Raw genomic sequence first — 21,105 nt, forward strand, 5'->3', positions numbered from 1 at the left:
TGGAAAGAAAATGAGAGAACTCTGAGAAATGTACAGCAGGTGGACACAAACATAAAGGCATAGACACATTTGGCCTTCATGTTGATATGAAGTGTCTGTTCAGGAATGAAATATAACTGATCTTGAGAAGGATTCGCTATGAATCCAGATAATTAAACTACGATAATAACATTACGTTTACATTTACATTTTAGTCATTTAGCAGACGTTCCTATCCAGAGCCACTTACAGTCTCTCCTTTAAGTTACAGTAGTTGTTTATGATGTTAGGACACTCTATTGCATAATCCCTGTTCAGGATATCAATGCACATTCAGCCTTGCGTTTGTACATTTACTGTACTATAGGCAGTGGCTTGGTTAATTGCACTTTGAAGAAATGATTGTTTCAACCTTGTGCTCAGATGTTCATTGTGATATTATAGAGTATGCCTGTAATCTAAAGTCATACACAGACAAGGCCACAAATGTGTCATGTAATATGCTCCTGTTGTGTTTTATCACCATGGCCATAGAACCAATTGATATAAGACTACGCCCTTCATTACAAACCAAGTCACATTGACACAAAAACCTTATTACCTCATGTCGTCTCGCTATGACAACCATGAGAAACATAGTGTATCAGCTTTATAGAAGTTCTACACTCCATGTGGACAGATCGCCTCTTGGATCCACTCCAATCTGCCAGTCCTGACTGACTAACACTACATGGGGTGGCTCTATGGTTTCCGCTGCTCTCTCATAGCCCTCTCTTGCTGTGCTCAATGCAGTGAGATGCTCTAATACCACTGGATCCCCTATGAGGGCACTAAAGCATAGGTGTCACTCCACAAACCGAGTAGTGTTTCAGACAGGGGGGTTAATGCTGCGAGTCAACCTCTACAAAGTTGGGAAGGTTTAGGAGTCAGGGCTCAGGGCTGGATTTGGAGGGTACTAGGGAGGTTGGGGGTGAAAGGCTAGAGGGGGTTGAGGGGGGTTTGTGCTGGCTTCTGATTCAGTCGATGTGATAGCAACATAACGGCGAGTGAGAAGCTGTCAATTCCTTTGAGATGGTAATCCGAGAGATTTTTGCCAGTGACAAATGGGGCGAAGGAACCTGCCATCTTTAAATTACAGAGAAAAATGGGCAACTTCACCTGACAGCAACAAATGAGGCGTGTGCCTGGGCTCCTGCACAATCACACAGATCTAACCCACCTGATGCCCTAATCCCCCTGATATAACCCCACTGGGAATATCAGACAGACTCCACACACCCTGTCTGAGAATGTGTGTGTGTGTGTGTGTGTGTGTGTGTGTGTGTGTGTGTGTGTGTGTGTGTGTGTGTGTGTGTGTGTGTGTGTGTGTGTGTGTGTGTGTGTGTGTGTGTGTGTGTGTGTGTGTGCGTGCGCACACACAAGTATGTGCTCAGTGAACTCTGTCTGACATTGTAGTGGTGATGAGAGAGGTGGCATTGACATATGACAGTCCTCACTTCGATTGAAGTCTGCCCTTAGCCCGAGCGCTGGGAGACATAGAGAGATCACTCTCGCACAGAAAAGGAGACGCTTACGGACAGACCTCTGTTCAAATGTGATTAGAATGACTGTCAGAAGTGCGCAGCTCTCCAAAGGTTCACCTCACAGGGAGGATCAGAGGTGACTGCCTGAGTGCGGCTGAAGGATCGTGGAGTGCGGGGGTCACCACCAGGTTACAACTTAGCTGGAGTTGGTCAGATGGCAACTTGTGCTTCACTGCCTTGAGAAACACCCACGACAACTAACTCAATGCTCAATATGAAGGAAAGAAAAAGACTGTCGTCTTTCAGCTTCAAATCAAAACATAGAAACAGTGACAGACCCATTTGGATGCTGACAGAGGATATACAGAGATACAGTACCATGTTCTTTGGAATTAATCATCTCTACAGTGTATTTCTAAATAAATGAGCTGAAGCAGATAATGAGGAGAAATAACCAAAGGGTGCGCTGTAACGTTGTGACATGTCTGTATGTGAGTGTTTGGGGAGGATGGAGATGACAGAGAGCGGGCTGGTGATCATGGAGGAAACAAAGGGGGCTGTTATGCACAGGAACATGACAAGGCATACTTCCTCCCATGAACTAAGGAAAGAATATAGCTGAAAAACCTCCACCTCCCAGCCCCATCACTACCCCTGAAAATGTACAAAATGGCTGCATTGATCCGCTAGGTGTTTATAATTCACCCTGCCATGCCTGCCTCTCAGTAGGATAGTAAGCGTGCAGTGGAAATGATGGGGGATTCCTGCCGTCATGATTCAGGTTAGATTGAGAGAAACGTGTTGATTAAACCCAATCATCCCTCCCGCCGAGTGTGGCACAAAAGTATTAGGAGCATCGGAGAAGTAGGGGGAATAAATTTTGTCATAGTTTTATTATAAAACTTTGAGAAAAAGTATTAAATATTACACTGATCATGCTCTATATTACAAGCAGCTCCCCTCTCAACCAATAGTGTTCAGTATCTCAGATCCAATGAAACAGTAATAAATTACACACTTTTCCTGTCTTTACAGGTGAAAAGACAATAGAGTATACAACAACTGTACAGGACATAGAAAATAACACGAACAACACATATAGAAATATGAATGATGCAAGGCTGATGAAAAACACACGTAAAATCAAATATTCCCCACTCCCATGTCCTCCTACAGTCCAATGTGACATTTGAAAGTCTATTTGAGAGCATTAGTTCAGCACAATAAACTGGAGATAATTCACACAGACAATTCACAGGGACCGGAAACTAATTGAGTGGTTTTATAATACAGAGAGAGTACCATCCCTGGTGGAAACTAGTTCATAACCAATATAACAAACAAACAAAAACATGAAATGACCATGCGAGTATAGCAAGAAGGGGAGAAGGAACAGTCAACAGTCCATCTTGACCCTTTGTGAGCGTAGGTTGCAGAGATGCTGTTCAGGCCTGGTGAAGGCAGGGGAGGAAGCTGTGGTATTGGAAGGAATGGTAGCCTCCCATGATAATGACAGTGTTAGCCGTGAGCAGGCCAGACCAGAGACCGAGAGAGCCATCGCTCAGGAATGTCCTTCACGATTATATCAGTCTTTCTCTCTCTGTCCCTCTACACTCTCCATTCCAAGCCACTGATGGAGAGCAGGCTGAGGAGGAGGAAAAACAACTCCGTGGTCACAGAGCCTCTGACCAGACCAGACATCTCTCTCTGTATGGGGCCATCCCTCTCTGGGGAGCAGGGGGAGACGTAGGATCTTTATGATTTACAGCAAACGACATCCTATACTCTAGCCATGCTTTTCCTGTTTCTCTCCCTGCTGGCTGGAAGTAGGTTGCCTTTGCTGTCTGTACAATTGGCTATCCCATTGCCTTCCACATGGCCAATAGTGCAAAAATGGGATTTACCATCATGTAGCTGCGATCTACAGTACTTCATAGCACTGACTGATGCTAAAAATGAAGGTGGGGGTCACGAGCGGGGGAGTGGAGGGACGCTGGCATTTTCTCAAACAAACCAAACAGAGCTGGTCTGGATGGTGAGAGCAGGGGCAGAGTAAACAGAGGGAAGAATGCAGCAGCCCTCTTTAGAGGCCTTTGTTGGTCTGCCCTGCGCCCCCCTAAAGTCGGTCTGCTCCCACCACGCCAGGCTCTGTGACTAATTAGCATTCTGAAAAAGTATGTCGAGAGCAAGTGACAACCTCAACCCTGGCTACCCCTTCCTCCCTCCCAACTATGCCGCCAACTCTCGCCTACCACTTCTCTCCACATCTCCCACCTGGCCAGGCAGAGGAAATAAAGCCTCTTCTCTGACCCGGCCCCATCCACAGCTCCCTTTACTAGCCTGCAGACATTGATTTTCATTAATGAGTGGTGGAAGTCTGGGGGATCCTCTGTGGCTATACCCAGCGCTAGTTAATGATTTGGCATCATATCTATCCGGTGTGTGAGGACCTAGGTTCAGTGCTGCTGGTCCAGTAGACAGAGCGTGTTTCCTTATCAATATGATGGATGGGGAAAGAACAGACGTTTTCCCGCCGGCTGTCAGAATTGCACCAATATTTTCACAAGAAAGGGAAGGGGGATACCTAGACAGTTTGTACAACTGAATGCATACAACCGCATTTAACCCAACCCTTCTGAATCAGAGTGGTGTGAGAGGCTGCCTTAATCAACGTCCACGTCATCGGCGCCCGAGGAACAGTGGGTTAACTGCCTTGCTCAGGACACTTGGAGCGTACATTAAAATGACAATATGGGTAAACAAATGTTATTTTCTCATACACAAATATGCATGTATTCACAACATGAAGATGTATGGAATGTACACATGTACTGTAAGTACTGTATCTTGTTACACAATAATGCACCAATCATGAACCATGAGAGATAGAGGGACCAGGCCTGATAAGTGCATTTGGGAGTTGTGATCAACTTCAAAATGTCTTTTAAAGTTTTACATGTATAATGTACAGTCTAATTATTGAATGTGCTGAGTTTCTGTGATAGGTAGCCTGCTACGTGTAAAGAGCTTGAAACATGGAGCACACGCAGCACACAAAGCCCATGGTACACCTGACAAATGCTAAATAACATGTGTGCCATAATAACTTAAAATGTCGTCTGAAACCAGATGCCAAAACACGAGTGAGCTAAAATGCAGACATTCTCAGAGCTCTCTTGATGGCTTTGAGTTAGATGTTGACAATATCACGACATACAATACATATATTTACACAGAGACTGTCCTGCAATGATCTGTTGCACTGTATTTCCAGTTATGAGATGCTGCTTTCACATGAATGTCTTTGCCCACATTGCCATCTTTAGCACACCGTATCCAGAAAGGAGATTATTCTCTTTTATTTTGCTAATCACTGTTAGTCAAGTACTCCAGGAACAGAGACTGCACCTCAGTTCTCTTGTGCATTATGGCCCAAAATGTATTTTCAACCACAGCAACCTTTAGAGTTGTAGCGCATATTAAGCAATTTGCAGCTAGAGGCTCATGGGAAAAGGAGTCCTCCGAACTTATGGCTTTTTGCCACGGCAGGACTTGCAGCACTGATGTCCGTAGAACTTGTGATTGCACACACTGTGCTGAGGAACCAGGTGACACCAGCTGAAGAAGTCAACACAAGACTGTTTGTCTGATGGAGAGAAGATCAGGGGGATAGTGTTGATAAACGCGCGCCAACAAAAGTGTCAGACAGAACTTTACGATAGTTTCTATGAGTTGTTGAAGTAGTTCACCTTTGAGGGTTGTCCCAGGAGCAGGAACGTGTGCAGGTACGTGAACAGGAGGAGCAGGACGAGGAGCAGGACAGAAGTGTGTGTTGCAGGCCCGGGATGTTATGGGTCTCTGGGGGTTCAGGCATCCAGCTGCAGGACGTCCCTGTCTCAGACACTGGATAGAACGGGACTGTACCCCTCCCCCACAGGATACAGAACACTGAGAGAGAGAGAGAGAGAGAGAGAGAGAGAGAGAGAGAGAGAGAGAGAGAGAGAGAGAGAGAGAGAGAGAGAGAGAGAGAGAGAGAGAGAGAGAGAGAGAGAGAGAGAGAGAGAGAGAGAGAGAGAGAGAGAGAGAGAGAGAGAGAGAGAGAGAGAGAGAGAGAGAGAGAGAGAGAGAGAGAGAGAGAGAGAGAGAGAGAGAGAGAGAGAGAGAGAGAGAGAGAGAGAGAGAGAGAGAGAGAGAGAGAGAGAGAGAGAGAGAGAGAGAGAGAGAGAGAGAGAGAGAGAGAGAGAGAGAGAGAGAGAGAGAGAGAGAGAGAGAGAGAGAGAGAGAGAGAGAGAGGTGTTGAAGATCGTACATAGAAAAGATTACGAATGCATACACCATGTCCATTACCTCCAAGCTATGTCTAGGGAGAGGAGAGAGAGCCTACGTGCATACAGTCATCACAGGCCCCCTGATCAAGGAGAAGTCAGATGTCAGACTGCAAGAGGTTGCCTTGGTAGATACTACATACATATACATGAATGCCACCCCCTTTGGGCCTGACAACAGAGAGATAGAGAGCGAGAGTCGAGAGAGAGAGAGGATGTTTCACTAAATCCACATCCATTCAACATGAATCCCCATCATGTCTGGGAGAACAGGCAGGGTGGATGGAGAGTTGATATACATACCTGCTGCCAAGGAGAAGAGTACCAGCCCAGGACCACTGCACTGGCTGTCCTTCCTGGGACGACAGGTCGAGGCTCTGGGCACGGCCCCATGCTGCAGGTCTGCTGGAGCTCCCCAGAGGGTTTGGGAAGGTTCCTGCACCTTCTCATAGGGAACTCTGTGTAGCCCCCCTGTGAATCCCTCTCCCTACAACGCAGCTCTCTGCTTCTGACACCTGGGCCACAGGATGTGGAGCACTGCGGAGAGAACGGCCAGAGGAGGCACCATTAGCAAAAAGAGAACGGAGAGAATAAGACAATGTGAGAATCCTCAGAGAGAAATACAGCTGGTCCCCCAGTGGAGAGAACAAGACAAGGTCAGCCCGCATCGCCATAGCAACAGTGCTCAACTTATAAAGTGAATGTCTGAAATGTTTGCCTTTGCTATTCAGGCTATTTGCTTTGTTTTGACGAGGGGACACAGCATCAGCACTCTGGATGTATATGTTTGTCACAAATGCATTTCTGTCTAGACAATCTTCAATGCATGTATGGGTTTCTTTGTGCGTCGGTGTGTACAAGGTTATACAAGGTATGTGTGGGTGTGTTTGTACAACATGTGCGTCTGTCTGTCTCCGTGAGTCCCTACCTCGCCCCAGGGTGTTGTGAACCACTGCAGCCGGTCATTCTTGGGGCAACGGCGCACCACGCAGGTCTCCTGGCCCTTGGGTTTGTGGTGTGGCTTACACATACTGTCCGGCACCACCACAGCCTTTGCTCCGGGGTCAGTGCTTCTGCAGAACACGCCGCGCTTCCTCATCCCACGCCCACACGACTTGGAACACTGAGCGGAGAGCAGAGGAACAGAGGGTCTGGTAAACTCAGCCTGAACTCATACTGGGAGGCATGCTCAGAATTGCGTCTGAACCCTGTGAAGGATGCAGTCAATACGGGATGTAGTCAGTGCACTAAATCACTCTGGGCTCTCTCTGCAAAGAGACACACTCGACTTGAGATAGCCTGAGAACTCTGAAAGACAGTATAACCTACTGTAACAGTGGGTTATACTCAATACTATGTTAGAAGTATTGAATAAGACGTGAAAAGACCTGTAATTAAAGTCATTTTATTTGTATCATATACTGTGCACTACTTAATAAAAGCATATACATCAGATAATGCAGTAAAGAGAGACGTCCCTCCAGGTATCTGCGGTATCACTGACAGACAGGCTTTTATAGAAACAGCAGGTGGAGATCCCAGTCACTACTGACTAAGATGGAGAACACTGTCACTGATCATGACTAGGTATCATAGCCTCTATAAATCTGGCCATGTCAGTTTTGCCTAGCCAACTCAATTGAGGAACTCACAATAATGGCGTGTGATTAATGATGATAATATGATTGAAATAGTTCTCTGCAGTCTGTATCCTGTTCTCAGGCCAGTGAGTACGCAATTAACCATGTGTCCAGCAGAGGGCAGAGAAGTGTTTTCCCCATACATTAGGCCACCACAGACATTTGCTAATTAATTGCAGTGCTAGCTGACACAACAAGTCTTATAGAATCAAATTTTTAAAAGATTTCCAAAACGCCCTTTTTCAAACTATAATAGGCAGTATATGGGCATGTCGCGCAGTGTGGCCTACCTGTGACCAGGCTCCAGAGCTCCACTCAGGTGGGCAAGCCTGGGTGTGGCAGGGCTGCACCTGGGCTGGGGCGATGACCGGGCACAGGGAGTGAGCCACCACCTCCTCCCGCTGGTACGTCACCTTACGCAAGCACTGGATGTGACGTGTCTGTTGCCCGCCCCCACAGGACCGACTGCAGGGCCCCCAGTCCCCTGTCGTCCAGCTGAGGAGAGAAATGGAGAGAGATGTGTCAGCCCAAGTACCAAAGTAACAAAACGCTCCTCGAAAAAGAGTCACTGAATTATGAGAAACAGAAAGGCGGTATAGCTCTTAGAATGACTCATAAACCTGCACATAATCTCACAGTCACAAACACACACGCATAATAACTGCTGTACTCAGCACAGTCAGCAGGGAACCTATCCAAACAGATGATTCGGCTGTATACTTTCCCCTCCTAACCTCTGTCATAAGCGTGTCAACCACATGACACAGATCCCTAATCCCGGCAAGGAACGACAGATTTCCTAAATCTGTATAATTTATTTTGGGTCTAAATACACCCATCACCCATCACCTGTGCCCACAGGAAGGACAGAGACACACGCACACACACACACACACAGGCATATACACACACAAATATACTGTATAGCACATGTGCTCTACAAGCATCAGTACCCACCTCTGCACGCAGCACACACATGAGAATCTAAACATAAACAGTACATCACTGGGGCCGATCTCCCAGCCATCCAGGACCTCTATACCAGGCGATGTCAGAGGAATGCCCTAAAAATGGTCAAAGACTCCAGCCACCCAAGTCATAGGCTGTTCTCTCTGCTACCGCACGGCAAGCGGTACCAATACACCAAGTCCGGAACCAACAGGACCCTGAACAGCTTCTACCCCCAAGCCATAAGACTGCTAAATAGCTAGCCAAATAGCTACCCGGATTATCTGCATTGACAATTTTTGCACAAACTTTGTTTTGCTCATCACATACGCTGCTACTACTGTTTACTATCTGTCACTTTATTCCTAGTACATATCTACCTCAATTACCTCGTTACCATCGACTCGGTACTGGTACCCCGTGTACACTACCGGTCAAAAGTTTTAGAACACCTACTCATTCAAGGGTTTTTCTTAATTTTTTACTATTTTCTACATTGTAGAGTAATAGTGAAGACATCAAAACTATGAAATAACACATATGGATTCATGTAGCAAATAGAAAATAGTAAAAAAATAAAGAAAAACCCTTAAATGGGTAGGTGTTCTAAAACTTTTGACCGGTGGTGTACAGTTGAAGTCGGAAATTTACATACACTCAGGTTGGAGTCATTCAAACTAGTTTTTCAACCACTCCACAAATGTCTTGTTAACAAACTATAGTTTTGGCAAGTCGGTCAGGTAATGGCCGGTAATGGCTTTAGCAGCTTCTGATAGGCTAATTGACATCATTTGAATCAATTGGAGGTGTACCTGTGGATGTATTTCAAACCGTACCTTCAAACAGTGCCTCTTTGCTTGACATCATGGGAAATTCAAAATAAATCAGCCAAGACCTCAGAAAATAAATGGTAGACCTCCACAAGTCTGGTTCATCCTTGGGATGAACCTGAAGGTACCACGTTCATCTGTACAAACAATAGTTTGCAAGTATAAACACCATGGGACTACGCAGCCGCCATACCGCTCAGGAAGGAGATGTGTTCTGTCTCCTAGAGATGAACGTACTTTGGTGAGAAAAGTGCAAATCAATCCCAGAACAACAGCAAAGGACCTTGTGAAGATGCTGGAGGAAACAGGTACAAAAGTAACTATATCCACAGTAAAACGAGTCCAATATCATCAAAACTTGAAAGGCCACTCAGCAAGGAAGAAGCCACTGCTCCTAAACCGCCATAAAAAAGCCAGACTACGGTTTGCAACTGCACATGGGGACAAAGATCATACTTTTTTCGAGAAATGTCCTCTGGTCTGATGAAACAAAAATAGAGCTGTTTGGCCATAATGACCATCATTATGTTTGGAGGAAAGAGGTGGAGGCTTGCAAGCCGAAGATCCCCATCCCAACCCTGAAGCACGGGGGTGGCAGCATCATGTTGTGGGGGTGCTTTGCTGCAGGAGGGACTGGTGCACTTCACAAAATAGATGGCATCATGAGGAGGAAAAGTATGTGGGTTCATTGAAGCAAATGGGTCTTCCAAATGGACAATGACCCCAAGCATACTTCCAAAGTTGTGGCAAAATGGCTTAAGGACAACAGTCAAGGTACTGGAGTGGCCATCACAAAGCACAGACCTCAATCCTATAGAACATTTGTGGGCAGAACTGAAAAAGCGTGTGCGAGGAACGAGGCCTACAAACCTGACTCAGTTACACCAGCTCTGTCAGGAGGAATGGGCCAAAATTCACCCAACTTATTGTGGGAAGCTTGTGGAAGGCTATTCCCAAACGTTTGACCCAAGTTAAACAATTTTAAAGCCAATGCTACCAAAAACGAATTGAGTGTATGTAGACTTCTGGCCTACTGGGAATGTGATGAAATAAATCAAATCTGAAATAAATCATTCTCTCTACTATTATTCTGACATTTCACATTCTTAAAATATAGTGGTGATCCTAACTGACCTAAAACAGGGAATTTTTAAAGTTTAAATGTATTTGGCTAAGGTGTATGTAAACTTCTGACTTCAACTGTATATAGCCAAGTTGTTACTAATTGTGTAACTTTTATTACTTATATTATTATGTGTTTTACTTTTCTATTATTTCTCTATTTTCTCTCTTTGCTCCTGAGTGGCACAATGGTCTAAGGCACTGTATCTCAGTGCCAGAGGCATCACTACAGACCCTTGTTCAATCCTGTATCACAACCGGCAGTTGGGCGGCGCACAATTGGCCCAGCGTCGTACGGGTTAGCGGAGGGTTTGGCCGGGGTAGGCCATCATTGTAAATAAGAATTTGTTTTAACTGACTTGCGTACTTAAATAAAGGTTAAATAAAACAAATAAAACATTTGTTGGGAAGGGCCGTAAGTAAGCATTTCACTGTAAATCCACTTTTTTTTTTTTTTTTACAAGTATGTGATTAATAAAATGTGGTTTGATTTGTATACAACATACTAAAACAGTGCAAGGTTTCCACCATACAGTATAAGGCTAACCTTATACAACCGACTCTCACCTTCAGTTAACCCCATAGCTCCCCTCAGAGCTCCCCTTAGCCCAACTCTCCTCTCCCCTGGCCTGGTCTGGTCTGGCTGTAGGGAGGGACAGGATCCTACACTCAGCGGCTCCACTAGTTGTGGTCTTCTGGTATCTGTGGATCATTCTCAGCCTCTGATGAAAGCCGCCAGCCTCTAAAATAGACTGTCTTGGCATTTTGGGCGTAGGGAGATTAGCGCAAATGACTGCTCCGACTACCACATGACCAGGGGCATGGAGGACGGACAGCTGACTCAGTCGAGTTCTGAGGCTCCGGTGCCGACCAGCCACTCCTACTGCCCTTCTGTCAGACCTTTCATTTCCCTTCAAACCCATCTCTGATAAATGAGGGAGAAGGCTAAACTGCAATTTTGAGGGGAGAAACACGACCCGTCTAGCAAAACACCGGTTCAGATTTCGCTTCTCTCTTTTTTCACTGCCATATAAATAACAATATGTCATTGGAATGAGGTTGAACTACTGTGCTTCACTGCAAACCAATGTTGGCTTAGCTGTAATTTGTATTTCTGGAATCTTTCAATAACTCCCATATTTCCAGCCATACAATTTAACTTGAAAAATGCAGGGAATATTGAGAAATACTGGATGGCTTTACATTCATGCAGTGGTCACATTTTACTGTCATGGTACGGGCTGCATTTCACTGGCAAACGTTGACTTTCCATCTGATGCACAACCTGTTACTATACTAACAATCTATTCAAGTGTAAAGTAGCAGTTGCACAGCAACCAACAGCACTTCAGGTTAGAACTTCAAGCACCACTCTAAAACAGCAGCCTCTCCGAGCACCTCCTCCTACTCCCTGCTCTGGGCCTGCCTGCTGATGTCTCCCTGTTTCTCCCGTAGTTTGGTGCACGTGCCACAACTACCCAGGAAGAGCCAGATAAGTAACTCTGCAGCTGCAGCCTGCCTACAGGAATCTTCTTCGGAGCACTAAATAAACTATAAACTAAATAAATAATCATGTCAAATGAATAAAAAGGAAGTAAAAGTAACATTGGGAGACAGACAGAAGAGAGGAGAGAGAGAGAGTAGAAACGGATGCACCAGGGGAACTGCAAAACTCTTTAAGGCATTAACATTGATCTTTCCGGTGACATCCTGGGCTGGCAGATAACGTTGGCTCCTAGCGGGCCTCGTGGTGTTTGATCTCGCCATGCCCCACACTGCACAGTGACTGCTTGCAAGCCAAGTGGCCCTTGCAGGCAAGCCTGCATTGTCTGGTTGCGGCTGGGGCTCTAGACCGGTGCTAAGGCTGGAGTTGGCGCAATAGGGCTGGGACTGAGTGCTGGATTCCTGGCTGGCTAGACTGATCTGGCCCTGTGGGGATCCAGACTCTCTCTCTATAATAAAACATGGACAGACCTGTCAGCACTGCAGATAGTCGATGGAAAGAGGCCTCTTTTACGCTCCTCCTTTTCTGTTTTTGATAGCATGCCCATACAGTTTGGAAGTATTTGTAAAAGGTATCCCATAAATCCTGACACTTAATCAGCGGGAAACAGGGTCCACTGATTCAGGAGTCTGGTACTGATGAACAGGACTCTGCTCTTGGATTTATGTTGATGATATCATTCACCTGGACGGCACACTTCCTCTCCAGCTCACACGGGGGGAGGTCATTAGTGGTCTGGTCCATTTAAACCTTTCCCCTAGATAACAGATATAGTTTGACCCAGATTACAGGGAAGAAACCCCCTCTCAAATGGTGGGAGCCTCACAGAAAAACAGTGGCAGCATGTTTAAGTCGTAACTGATAGCGCCCTGGCTGGTTATTAGCCCTCTCAGAGACAGGCGGGGCAGCACAGTCTCGGGTCTTAGCCTTCTATACAGTGACGGAGCCGCCTGTGGAAATGTGACGTCGTCAAAATGTGACCGCAGCACATACCACAGAAGAAGAGAAGGTGATCTCTGTGGTATGTGCCCCTGTCACATTTTGACGACGATAGTCCCCTGAACACAGAAGAAAATGGGTGGTTTAAGTGGTCTAGAACCAGGCCTACAAACGTGTCTCGAGAGATAATGATGTAGATTAGAACAATGTACCAACGCACTCCCCAAGATGCAACAGTACTGCGCTGACACAACAACACACACACCAAAGGCACTCGCGGACTCCCAGCAGGCTTAGAGTCGTTTCAATTACCCACTGTTATTGAACGATTTGTCAAGATTTTGACAGGGAAAGCTGCACTGGTTATTATTGTTTCTTTAAGGAAACAGTTGTATGGTCCTGATTTCCCCCTCACCCACCATCACTCATATACGCTGTACTGTAACGTGAGTGTAGGGGTGGGACATCAGACAACACAGGCAGGCGACAACAAGGAGAGGATGACAGGCGGGTGGCGAGAGAGAGAGACGTTTGCCATCTCTTTGTCAGCGTGTCGCGCTCAAAGAGTCTCTCTACTGACGGGTTCATGGCTGTTCCTTTGAAGATGGAGCGTCGTAAATCGAGTCAGTCCCATAGGAGCTGAATGGATTGTCACTGGAGCAGAGCCGAAGTGATATTCATTCAATATCCCAACTTTTATTTGCAAAGTTGAGAATTGCATCCAGTGTCTGACGAAAATGGTCGGTGTCTGAAATAAATTCCCCGAATGATGAGATCAACCAAAATGTCTGAAAGGATTCCTGATGCCCAGTAAGTGTTTGGAAATTACTTTTACTGGTCTGTCGTGGTTGTAGAACATTGTTGACTATGCCAATTTAGCAGACAGTTGTTAATAATGGGCTAATAATTGAATCTGTGATCTCTGTCTGACTTTTTCTAGCATCTTCATTCTTTCTCTCCGGTGGTGAACACCACTCATTGAGGAGAAACGAGAGGCTGTGGTGGTCTTCTTCAGAGCTGTCTCTGTGCTGAACCTTATCAGTGCGAGCAGTACTCAGACGGTAAGGCAGGGTGAAACTGAGCATGAATGGGGCTGGGGCAGCTCTCTCCTGTGGCCTGGTCCAGAAGCTGTGGCTTTGAGCGGGGGCCAGTGCTGGGAAAACCAGGCCGGCCTGCCCCTGTCTGGAGGGTATGTTAATCCCGTTTGGTTTGGGAGCCGGAGCCTTGGGTAGGGAATGTACGGGGCTCTCCAGCAGGACGCGACAGTGAGAGAAGGCTGAGTAGTCCCTGCCCGCAGCAAAGAGACCACACCAGCATCCCAGACCAAGCCAGAGCAGCTCGCCAATGGAACTACAGCACAGACAGTAGGCTGAGGTTGTGGTATGTGTCTGTCAGAATGAGAGAGAGAGAGAGAGAAAGCGAGAAAGACAGAGACAGAGAGACAGGGAGAGACTGAGAAAGAGAGGGTTAATTACTAGGCTGGGCAGGGCTGCGTGTTGCACAGGTGAGAGCTGAGCACTGGTCTGGTCTGAGGGTTGCACTGTGTCGAGTTGACTTGGGTCCGCTGATCTTGCAAACAGATGGCTTTTGTCGAGATCCGACCTGAAATTGAGAAAAAAAGAGAGAGAGAAGGAGAGCGAGGCAGACAGACATCATTCCTATCAGTTTGCCTTGTCTTTTACAACCAATGAAAAGGTCACACACAAAGCCCACACTCTTCTTCTGTCTGAGCAACACGGGAGGGCTTGACAACTAAAGTAAAGTATGAACGAAATAGTGACTGGGTGCAGATAGCGATCTCTGCTCTAAGCTTGTCTAGAGCTCTCTGTCTGCTCTGTCTGCTTTCACCCTCCCTACTGGGATAGAGTGAATAGAGCAAGGGAGCCACTGATCCAGGCTCACATATAAAAACACACACACACATTCGCTGACATACATTGATGAGTGAATAGGATAGAGTACTCAGGGAAGTCTGTAAAGGACCAAGGGAGACCGTGCAACCTTTTCACTGTCGCTTACAAAGATGCTTTTGATGAGCCAGAAAGCACTTCCTGCTAGCCCACTGCACCACAAACATACACACAAACACACACACACACACACACTCATGGAATTCTCTCATCGTGGGCTCACCTCCAGCACACGGGGCAGAGCAGTCAGAGCGAACCACTCCCCATGTGTAGTTGGGTTTCCTCTCACTGCGGGGCAAGGTGTACTCCCACACCACACCCGGGTTCTTACCCTGCAGCAGGATCTGAGGGAGAGAGGGAGAATATGACAGTGAGGTATTGGATCCGTATTAGCACCTCCACAAGTGTGGTTAGCAGTCATTCCCCTCCCCGCCAAAATAGACAAGGCTAAGCATACCCTGAAGTGGTTCCAAGCAATGGACCATAGAGAATGATAATGAAAAAGTGAAGTGGCAGGAAACTGGTGACTTGGTGACAATGGCGTTGTGGAACTTTGTGTGTGTGTGTGTGTGTGTGTGTGTGTGTGTGTGTGTGTGTGTGTGTGTGTGTGTGTGTGTGTGTGTGTGTGTGTGTGTGTGTGTGTGTGTGTGTGTGTGTGTGTGTGTGTGTGTGTGTGTGTGTGTGTGTGTGTGTGTGTAGCCCTTGTAAGGGTCCAATAGACAAAGCTCTGTGACTGAACTGAAAAGTGACCGCTTGGCAGACATAGATGTTGGATTAAGGAGCACAGGCTGGGGTTGCTTCTAATGGAGTGGAAAGCTCTCTCTCAAAATGAAGGGCTGCTTTGTTCCCCATAGACTTGGTCAAAACATTTTTGGGTCAATATTCAAACCGCCAAACTGAGGGATTTGTTGACAATGCCCCGCAGCAGTGACACTGACTTAATAGATTCAGGCATGCAAGCAAATAGCTAATTGTTTACCTATTACAAGCAATAGTCTCTCATATCAAACTCTAACATTTGTCTCAAATGTTGTTGTGTATGTAAACCAGTAAGAGATACACACACACACACACACATGCTTTAATTACTACAGGGCGTTCAGAGTTTTACAAGCTAAATACGCTAACAGCCTCAACTCTCACCGTAGATTATCCCTATTGTAGTCCAACTAGAGTAAAGACAGGGGGTTTACACATGGAGAAGACATCTGTACTGGGATCAGATGTCTGAAGGAAAGGTCCTCCTGTTCAATGTACTGGGATCAGATAAAATGACTGTACATCTGTCCCGTGGGCACGGTCAGCGATATGAACCTGATGTGCATCCGGATAGATGTTGAAACATGCGCTCTCCAAAGCTCAGTGAAGCAGGACATGCGAACATGAGACTGCTCTGTACTGAGTTGTACAGGCTCCAGAGGCACTCTCCAGTGAGTCCACAACAGGTAACAGAAACCAAGAACCTCGGCAGTAGGTATGGTGAGAACCGAATTGGATTTAAAGCGTTATCAGAGGAGTCGTTGCAGAGAAGGTTTAGTGGAAAGAGAAAGTGAGGTGGAAAATGTTGACTTAGCTATGAACTTAATAAAGCTTTGAGCTAACCCCCAGAGCTTCCAGGCTAAATATATTGCCCTGGACCTATGCCATTGGACACTTTCACACTAGCCTGTCCAGGACTGGTCCAAATTTACTGCTGGCACTGCACAGCAAACACAAGCTCCAGAACGCAGCCCCAGGGGCTCCCCTGTCCATCTGGAGCCCTGACATCAGACACAACACGAGACAGCCCTCCCTAACCCTGCCTGCCTGGGATAGTCCACAGCCATAAATGCCCTCTCCCCACCTCCACCTCCATCCAAGCCTCAACCTAATTCACTGTGCATGACTTCTCTCTGATATGCCACAGTGGTTTCAAACAGACGAGAACCCAACAATCTAAACAACATCTCATTTTGCCATTCTCACATGACTAGAGTAGATTCATGCCTATGAAAATAATAAGTCATACTTTGTACCAGGGTATATTATTAATTTCACTGTAGCGCTCATTAGGCTAAGGGGAAAATGATGATGAATTACAGAGTGGCAGACATGGCTACAGCTCCCCAGCATCACCTACTGCCTGCCGCCCAGGTCCACAATCCTCTGCTCTCGACTGACGTGACCGCACCAAACACTTTGCCACAAGAATGTCAATACAGAGGATAATCCCTATTCTATTTCAAATAACATCCTAGAGCTCACCGTATGTTGTGTCTCGTTTCTCCCTGCCTTTTTCTTGCCATTCTCCTGTCTGATTAGACTATATGCATGAACACTGTCAGAGTTTACCCTCACCACTCTTCAACATTTGTTTTCATGAATTGTTTCTAGCCGAGTCAGGGTCTCAGAGCCATCAACATTGTTCTAGTTTTCCACGAGAGCATAAAAGATCTGCCAGGCTCAGTGGAACACAGTTTCCTTCCCCTTTCTGCTACCTTTTTAATTTGGAACGTATTTAAGTCTCTCTCTCTCTCTGTGTGCCCTGACCCAAGCTCTTCAGATCTATACAGTTCAATTGCAGAATTCTTTTAATCTTTTAAACTGGGTCCCTCTCTTCTTTTTGTAATTACGGAACATACTTAGAGAGATTAATGTCCTCTCATCTGCAGAACAGCAACCTGCTATTGCTAACCCTGCTACTGCTAACCGCACTAGTGGACACATGACTCTCAGGCTACATGGGAGAAACCATGTCAGTGCGGGGAGCAGCATGCTGTTACCACACTGAGAATGGAGCACTAAGCACTTTAAAGTCAATCAATTCAGGTCATTTCAACTGTGTGTGGTGATGTAAAGCTAACAAAAACATGAAGAAAAACATTTAGAAACGACATGGTCACATCCACTCTTTCTGCAAAATGACAAATATTACTGAAAGGCATTCCAGGGATTTTACTATGGCATTTCTCATATATTTATAGGCGCCATTTAAACTTCAGCTCTCAGTTCACAGGTAGCCCGAGGCCGGGGGCTTTGTCCAAACTAGCTTTTACATTACTTTCACCTTGCCTTTGGTGGATAGATAACAAACCAAACTTTCCAAACTCACCTGGTTTTCCCCCTCTGTTTTTAAGAGTTCAAAGGGCATGTGAAAAAAGCTTGCCACCGTTTACATAGCTATCTGGGGAATATATCCTCTGCCTCTCAACACCCTAACTCTTAAATATACAAACTAAAGCATGAGCAACCTTGAGAGTGACTTATTCTCCAAGGACAATCAATAACACTTATTTTCATTCGACTGTCAGGAGCTTAATTTCTATTCTTTTCGACCATCAGTTGCAGCAGTGAGTGACGACAAGTAATGGCTTGCTTTTACCTCAGAGCTTAGGCCTCTGCTCTGACAGGTAATACAAAAGAATGTGCTACGGGTGTGTAAACTGTGCAGTGTCCAACCAGCTGCTATGTCTACATCCTTATTAACAACATGTTTTAAAAAGGAAAACACTAAATCATAGGATCACATACTAGAGCCTGTGACACATAAGGTGAGGTGTCCACTTTGACCTCAATGGTGAATATGGAAGCATGACGGCCCGTTTAGCCTAATTGACCACTTTTTATCCCTTCTCTCTCGTCCTCTCTCTCGCTCTGTCGTTCTCTCTCTCTCTCTCTCTCTCTCTCTCTCTCTCTCTCTCTCTCTCTCTCTCTCTCTCTCTCGGCCACCGCTTTGAGATGCTTGACACCTCTCCCTGCCACTCTATTGAAGTTAAAGCCGCTGGCCTGGTTTCACATTTTTTCTTCTTTTGCATGAAGTGACCGAATCTGGAAGTTCAAAGCGCATGGCGAGCTGTTTGAACCCCAGACCTCTTGATTATAGAGATGAAAGCCCCGACGACATCAGAATCAGGACACAATTAATCCTGAGCAGTAGCGTTACTCCCCTGCACCACTCGTTGTTGTTGGGAGTTTTCTCTTTTTTCCCGCCCACCCTGCACTACAGCCCGGCCTTGTTTTCATCTGAGTGAGCATCCGAGCCCTGTGCCAAGGCCCTGTCACTGCTAATTCGCTAACGGACGTCAGGGTAGACGGGGACGAAGGGGCAGCTTACTTCAAAGACCAGGGTCTCATTAGTGGGTCCAGCCGTGTACAGGCTCTCTGGGTGGTTGAAAGAGCGCTGATAGTCAAACACCGTCCCACCGAACTGGAACTTTCCAGGCCAGTCCACCGTCCAGTCCCCTGTCAGATAGTACTTCCTCTTCAGGGTGCGCACAGCCAAGTAGCTGGTGGAGATCTCCATCTCCTGGACACGGATGCTCCGTGCTCCAGGTGGGATGGTCACCATGGCGTAGTATTCTGAACAGGGAGAGAAAGAGCTCATTTACCTTCTGAGAGTCAGGAAATTGATTTATTAGAGATTCATATTTTTTTACAACATGGCAACACTCATTACACTGTCCTGGGTATATTCAAGTATTTTATTGGGATGAATTATCATCAAGACCAAACCCAAAAGTAGATTACCAGTGCAGAAAACACCTTTCAACTAACAACTTTCCCTGGTTTTAATCTTACCTTTGTACATTGTATTACACAGTGTTTTATATAACATGATCATATGGTGCTGTGTTTTCAGTAAAGAGGTGAGACAGTAAGCTTCATTCACTGAGACAGCATAAACCATTATAACTCTCTGCAGTTTACGGCTGCCCTGGTGTAACGACGCATGCAAGCTGCCACATAAATAACTTTCCACTATATTAGAAGCAACCCCAGCCTGTGCTCCATGACCCAACATCTAGGTCTGCCAAGCGGTCACTTTTCGGTTCAGTCACAGAGCTTTGTCTATTGGACCCTTAAAGGGCCACACACAGACACACATACATACACACAGACAGTGATCTGGAAAGGTTGCTCTTAGCCAGTTGTGAGAGTATAGTATGAGGTCTGGAGGAAGGGACTGTCTCCCCCACAGTGGCATCTGCTAGAGAATTCATCCTGTGATGTTCAGATAACTCTGCCCCAATAACACTGTGCCAGAAATGTCCTACAACAGAGCTCCCACTCTCTCCCACTGCATCAAATTGACCCGTCAGTCTTCTTGTTTGACGTACCGTTAGCTCTGTGCTGGAGAACGTACTGTCCCCTGAAGAACTTACAGGTGGAGTTGTCCCCTCTACAAACGCCACAGGCATCCAGAGTTGCCTTAGAGCCCAGGACCTGGTCACAACCCACTGGCTACAAGATGGAAGAAACAGAAGGAACTTAGATAACACAGACGGCATCCTGGGTTCTATATCACATTCAGTAGACTTAGATGTAGTTAATGACTTGCTGTACATCACGTTCTTCAAATCTGCACTTTACCTCACAGACTCCTTCGATGCACACGTCCCCTCTGTGGTCTGAGCAGGATGTCCCATCCTTGACTTTGCTGGCCATGGCAAAGAAGAAGTCAAAGTCCTCAGCGATGCAGTACAGCTTGCAGATATCCTCAGCTACAGAGGACATAGAGACGATTTAACAGGTGTTATAAACAAGATCATGGAGGTTATTCTGCACCTGTGCATTAACCAATTCCTCCTTCCCAGGTGTGAGTCTCCAGGACTACATAAAGAGCACAAACCTCCGTATTGCCTCTCTCTGTCACTGGTACACTCCATATTACAATGTGGGGCTTGGGAAAGGCCTATGGTAATGAAGGAACCGTACTCGCCAATTGATGAGGGCAAGCTAGGAGCCAATCGATGGAGTAATGGTGAATAGTGTATTCAGGGTTCTATTGTGTTAACGATGCATGTCCACTGCAGTGCAACGTACGGACCCTCTGGGGACTGAAGGAGTAGCAGATCTCTGGCACAATTCACATACGTCAGACCTGAAAGGCTGTTACAAATGGGCCCATAAAACAGGGAATGCAGGGAGGGCAGCTTCTCCACAGATCTCACACAGAGTTCCAGACATGGGTTCCGGGTTCTACTGTACAACACACAGTCATAGTCTAATGACAGTGGTGTTACCAGGAGCATGGCAACAGCCTGGTGACATAGGGGCATCATTATCTGACCAGCTTCAGTTTTGGGACTCTGGCTATTCAGATTCCTTCCGTTTTGTCTTAATGTCAATCTCCTCCATTACAGAGAACCACTGAACGCATTCCAGAAGCATCTTATGGATTTCTATTTGACATTTAATGTTAGTAATTCACTTCCGTAGGCCAAGGCACTTGATTTCATGAAGTCTATTGGATTTGGTGCTTAGAGCCCAGTTAGACCAGGGTAAGACTGCCCTTACCTTCTGATACCTTGGCTTGTCCTCTGAAATGGTGCCACGATCAGACACTACAGGCTGCCCTGGGGGCTGGGCCTTAGGGAGTGTCCCTCCACAGGGGGAGAGAGAGAGA

The 21,105-nt window shown here is 46.2% G+C and overlaps 1 protein-coding gene across 2 annotated transcripts in view; it reads right to left on the reverse strand.

The window, feature by feature from the left end:
• Window positions 1-2,367: 2,367 nt before the first annotated feature.
• Window positions 2,368-21,105, reverse strand: part of LOC139576198 (A disintegrin and metalloproteinase with thrombospondin motifs 18-like) — a 46,565-nt gene continuing 27,827 nt past the window's right edge. For both annotated transcript variants that reach the window (XM_071401967.1, XM_071401966.1), the window contains 10 exons: window positions 20,070-20,200; window positions 19,817-19,940; window positions 18,814-19,058; window positions 14,944-15,064; window positions 14,286-14,412; window positions 7,758-7,962; window positions 6,756-6,950; window positions 6,131-6,364; window positions 5,252-5,450; window positions 2,368-5,148 (listed from right to left, as the gene is read on the reverse strand). In XM_071401967.1, the coding sequence (XP_071258068.1) occupies window positions 5,030-5,148; window positions 5,252-5,450; window positions 6,131-6,364; window positions 6,756-6,950; window positions 7,758-7,962; window positions 14,286-14,412; window positions 14,944-15,064; window positions 18,814-19,058; window positions 19,817-19,940; window positions 20,070-20,200 (1,700 nt within the window). In that variant the 3' untranslated portion in view covers window positions 2,368-5,029. The remainder of the gene's footprint in view (window positions 5,149-5,251; window positions 5,451-6,130; window positions 6,365-6,755; window positions 6,951-7,757; window positions 7,963-14,285; window positions 14,413-14,943; window positions 15,065-18,813; window positions 19,059-19,816; window positions 19,941-20,069; window positions 20,201-21,105) is intronic.

The sequence above is a fragment of the Salvelinus alpinus genome, chromosome 5 (assembly GCF_045679555.1).
Source record: "Salvelinus alpinus chromosome 5, SLU_Salpinus.1, whole genome shotgun sequence".
NCBI lineage: Eukaryota > Metazoa > Chordata > Actinopteri > Salmoniformes > Salmonidae > Salvelinus > Salvelinus alpinus.